General features: G+C 37.7%; 1 protein-coding gene across 1 annotated transcript; it reads right to left on the bottom strand.

Annotated features, from left to right (window-relative positions):
- Positions 1–2,157: 2,157 nt before the first annotated feature.
- Positions 2,158–3,309, bottom strand: LOC121994633 (F-box protein At2g05970-like). The gene has a single exon (XM_042548599.1). It carries the CDS (start codon positions 3,307–3,309, stop codon positions 2,158–2,160), a length of 1,152 nt encoding a protein of 383 aa, XP_042404533.1.
- Between the last annotated feature and the right edge of the window lie 399 nt (positions 3,310–3,708).

Genomic DNA, 3,708 nt, shown 5'->3' with positions numbered 1-3,708 from the left:
CACATACTGACTCGAGAGTCGGAGGGCTAACGCCGGGGATCCCTTCACTAACCTGCACAAACGCTTTTTGTGTTGCAGGACTGCGAGGACTCTTCGTGTGGTCAACATCAGAGCCACATCCCCAGCTAACAACCTTCACCACTTTCGAACATGATCAACCCCAAAGCTCGGCTCATCTCGGCTCGGCTTGTTTACAACCTTGTAATGAGAAATAATTTTTATAACGACAAAATATTCCTATACATGAAATTGTTCAGCTTGCACAACCCCTGCTTGGTCTAACTGACCCAAGAACATCGATCTTAAGGAATGAATGAACCATTTGGAACCTTATGCTAATTTGTAAGGGCAAATCTAGATGAGAACGACAGACTGCTTGATTTCATTGAAAAGTTGGAAGCTGCTTGTTAAATCTGGGAAGATGACTAAAGATCTGGTTCTCATTCATGGATCTCGGTATTCTTAGCTTTATCTACTACAATTGCTCAAGCAACAACTATTTTCATGTTTTATGAAACTACTATACTTGAGTCTCTCTAGCATGCTCAATTTTGTGGATAGGCTTTGGTAGTCGTGCATTGGAGAGCGACACATGATCTTCACCACGAACCACCTAGAGCAGCTTGACGACACGTTGCTTCGGGCGGGGCGGATGGATCGGAAGATCCACCTCTCGTATTGTAGGTCGGTTGAGTTCTGAATCTTAGCAAGGAAATACTTGGAAGAAGGGAAGGCGTACCTGAGGATGTTGGAGGCGGGGGCGAATTGGTACAGGTGTAACTAGCGGAGGTGGAGATGATGCCCGCCGACATCGCAGAGGTGTTCACGAGATGCAACGCTGAGAGAGAGGGCACCAATGCTACGATGAATGAGGTGGTGGAGAAGATGCGGCGGCGAAAGATGCAGACTATCGCCTGACGGCGACAGAAGTAGAATACATAGAAAAATTAAAGGTCGAGAATGTTTTTTGTAAACTATATTTAAGAAAGAGGAATATGAATTGGCACTTTCAAGACCTCAAACATGAGATATAAAATTATTATAACACCCTTGTATTTTAAAAATTTTACACATAAATTATAATTAATGAAAATTTTACGCATAATTTTTGTTATTATATTATATTATATATATATATATTTGTGATATTTGGTTATTTACCTCTCTTTGATAAAATTTCTAGATCTGCCTCTGCCGAAGAGTTCATTAATGCGATGACATCTAAGCTGAGATCCAAACTTTCTTAGTAAATCCCTTTGCAGATAGCAAGTTCCTAAAGCTGGGAGTTGGGGAAGGTTCACTACTTAGTTTATTTCAAATAGTTGATTGTAGTAGCCAACGATGACTATGGCGGTAAACAGGCCAAGTTAAACTAAGCCAAGTTGAGCCAAGCTTTCTGATGTTCAAACTTATTTGATAAGGTAACAAATTAAGTCGAGTCGAATCTAAAATGAACCAAACTATTAAAATAATTCTTCAAGCTTGACTTATTTTTTTTTATGAGCAAAATTTTGGTTTGAGCTTGACTTGAACTTCATTTAGATGTTATCAAGCTCTCAATTTAAGGTTGTTTAATTGTTTGAAATTTTTACATTTTAAGCTTGTTTGATTAATTATTGAACTTGATAATATAAATTTATTTGTTCATTTTGGAAGTTTCTTTATTTATTTAGCAAGTTGATAAAAGTTTTATTGATAAACACGATTCATTAACGAACATTAATGAACTGATCATATAAGCATTCAAACTTATTTATTTAGTTAACCGAGCTGTTCAAGCATGTCCATTTAATTAATTTTGTATATATCAAACGAATATAATTAAATAGATTTTTATCAAACTGAATACTAAGTTTATTCATGAATGTTTATTTCATTTAAAGGTCTAACAATGAGAGTCTATGATGATTTAGAAGCTTTTTTTCTCAATAATTGATTGCGGTGGCTATAAACTCATCTAGGTTACCTAAGATATGAAACCTAAACAAGCATTACCTTAAACAAGTGAAAGAGAAAAAATAGAACAACAATTTCTTATATTCAATATCATACTTTCAAAATTAAATGTTTATTTATGAGTTTATATAATCCTACAATAATTAAAATCAATTCCTAATATTAGAAAAAATATATATAAAAAAAATGAAAGCTTTAAGTTTACAATATTGGATCCGCATTCAATGCAATACTGGGTGCAAACCAAACTAGTACTGGCCGCCGCCACCGCCGTCGTCGCTTTCGATATGATAATGCCGGCAAACTCAATGAGGTGAACCTTTCGTCCTCCATGCTGTAAATCCAGTTCTCACTAATGCCAATACTATACAAGTCAATAGAGATATAAATGGAGTTCGACTTCAAATCCGGCAACGAAGACGTATCAATGCAAAGAGAAGAAGCCGCGCTCAAGAACAGAGTATACTCCCCCAAATTATTCATTGTGCTGATAACGCATTTCTCTGTATCGATCTTCCAAACCTCCAATTCGTAAATATTTTTTTTTGATTTTTTCGTCATGATCCGTGTGAGCAGTAGATCATCATCCGAAGACGTGCAGAGGAAATACCAGACGATATCAAAATACGAAATGATGTCCGACAGACCTACCACCGGCGTCGATGTCAGAGTCGAATCCGGCGTGATGAGATCATACGCCACTACCATCACTTCGTCGTGTTCATCATCTCCTACCACCACATAGAGCTTGCTCTTGTGACGACCGTGAAAGGCTATGTCATCATAGTAATAATCACCTCCAGTTATCATCTTCCACTTCTCATCCTCTGCATTAACAAAAAACAAAAACTCTTTCTGCGTAGAAGGGCAGAAGAACACAAAGGCGACGAAGTAATCTCCACCTCTGGAGGGATCCGAGGACAACACCGCCTTGACGGCCTCCAAATTCCGGTCGTCCACGGTGGGGAGATTAGGAAGGTTGATATGCGCGCGGGTGATAGGGTTCAGGAGCTGCACACTAACATCGCTGACGGTTATGAGCCAACCATGGGAAGACCCGACGACATCCTTGAGGATGCGAGAAGGGCTCGGGATATCATACACGCGGCCCTCAGCTAAGCTGAAGAAGTTGTAGTTGTTTCGATTGTTAGATTTTCCATTTATGAGGAATTGCTCTTCCGGCACAAGCCATGGGATTTGAGGAAGTTGATCACCGGGGCTGCGGCGGACCTTATCAACCACGGCAGACCAATGTGAGCATACGGCGGCGGAGCAAAAGAGGTCGTGGATCGAGAGCTTGGATAATATTAAGTATAAGAGATCTGTAGGAATCTCCGACCAAGAAGTAGACATCTAGGAAGAGATGGTGGCGGTGAAGCACGACGGCGGCGGCAACAAGCGAATTGAATTGGATGTTCCCCCTCTTCGTCTCCCTTTTTAATATTCGTGAATAAATCAAAATCGATATCTGTCTTATTAATTCGTTACAAATTATTAGTATAATAATATTTATAATAAGGAAATATTCTATTTTTATAAATTATTTTTAGAATAGCATAAAATAAATTCCTGTTTAAATTTATATTTGATTTGAACTGTTTCTAATTCCGTATGTTTATTTTTTTTTAGAAAATTAAGATGACTTGTTATAGTTGTGTTAAATTTATTTCCTTTTTAGTTAATTGGAAAAATATCTAGCAAGGTCTTTTTCCATTTTAATTATATTTTACCTTAAATATAATCTAAATTTAT

This window comes from Zingiber officinale, chromosome 6A (genome assembly GCF_018446385.1).
Source record: "Zingiber officinale cultivar Zhangliang chromosome 6A, Zo_v1.1, whole genome shotgun sequence".
Lineage (NCBI taxonomy): Eukaryota > Viridiplantae > Streptophyta > Magnoliopsida > Zingiberales > Zingiberaceae > Zingiber > Zingiber officinale.
This window is presented reverse-complemented; position numbering and strand designations above follow the sequence as displayed.

Bases quoted from the DNA above. Each gene is read 5' to 3' on its own strand.
- LOC121994633 (XM_042548599.1), bottom strand. From the start codon at position 3,309: ATGTCTACTTCTTGGTCGGAGATTCCTACAGATCTCTTATACTTAATA.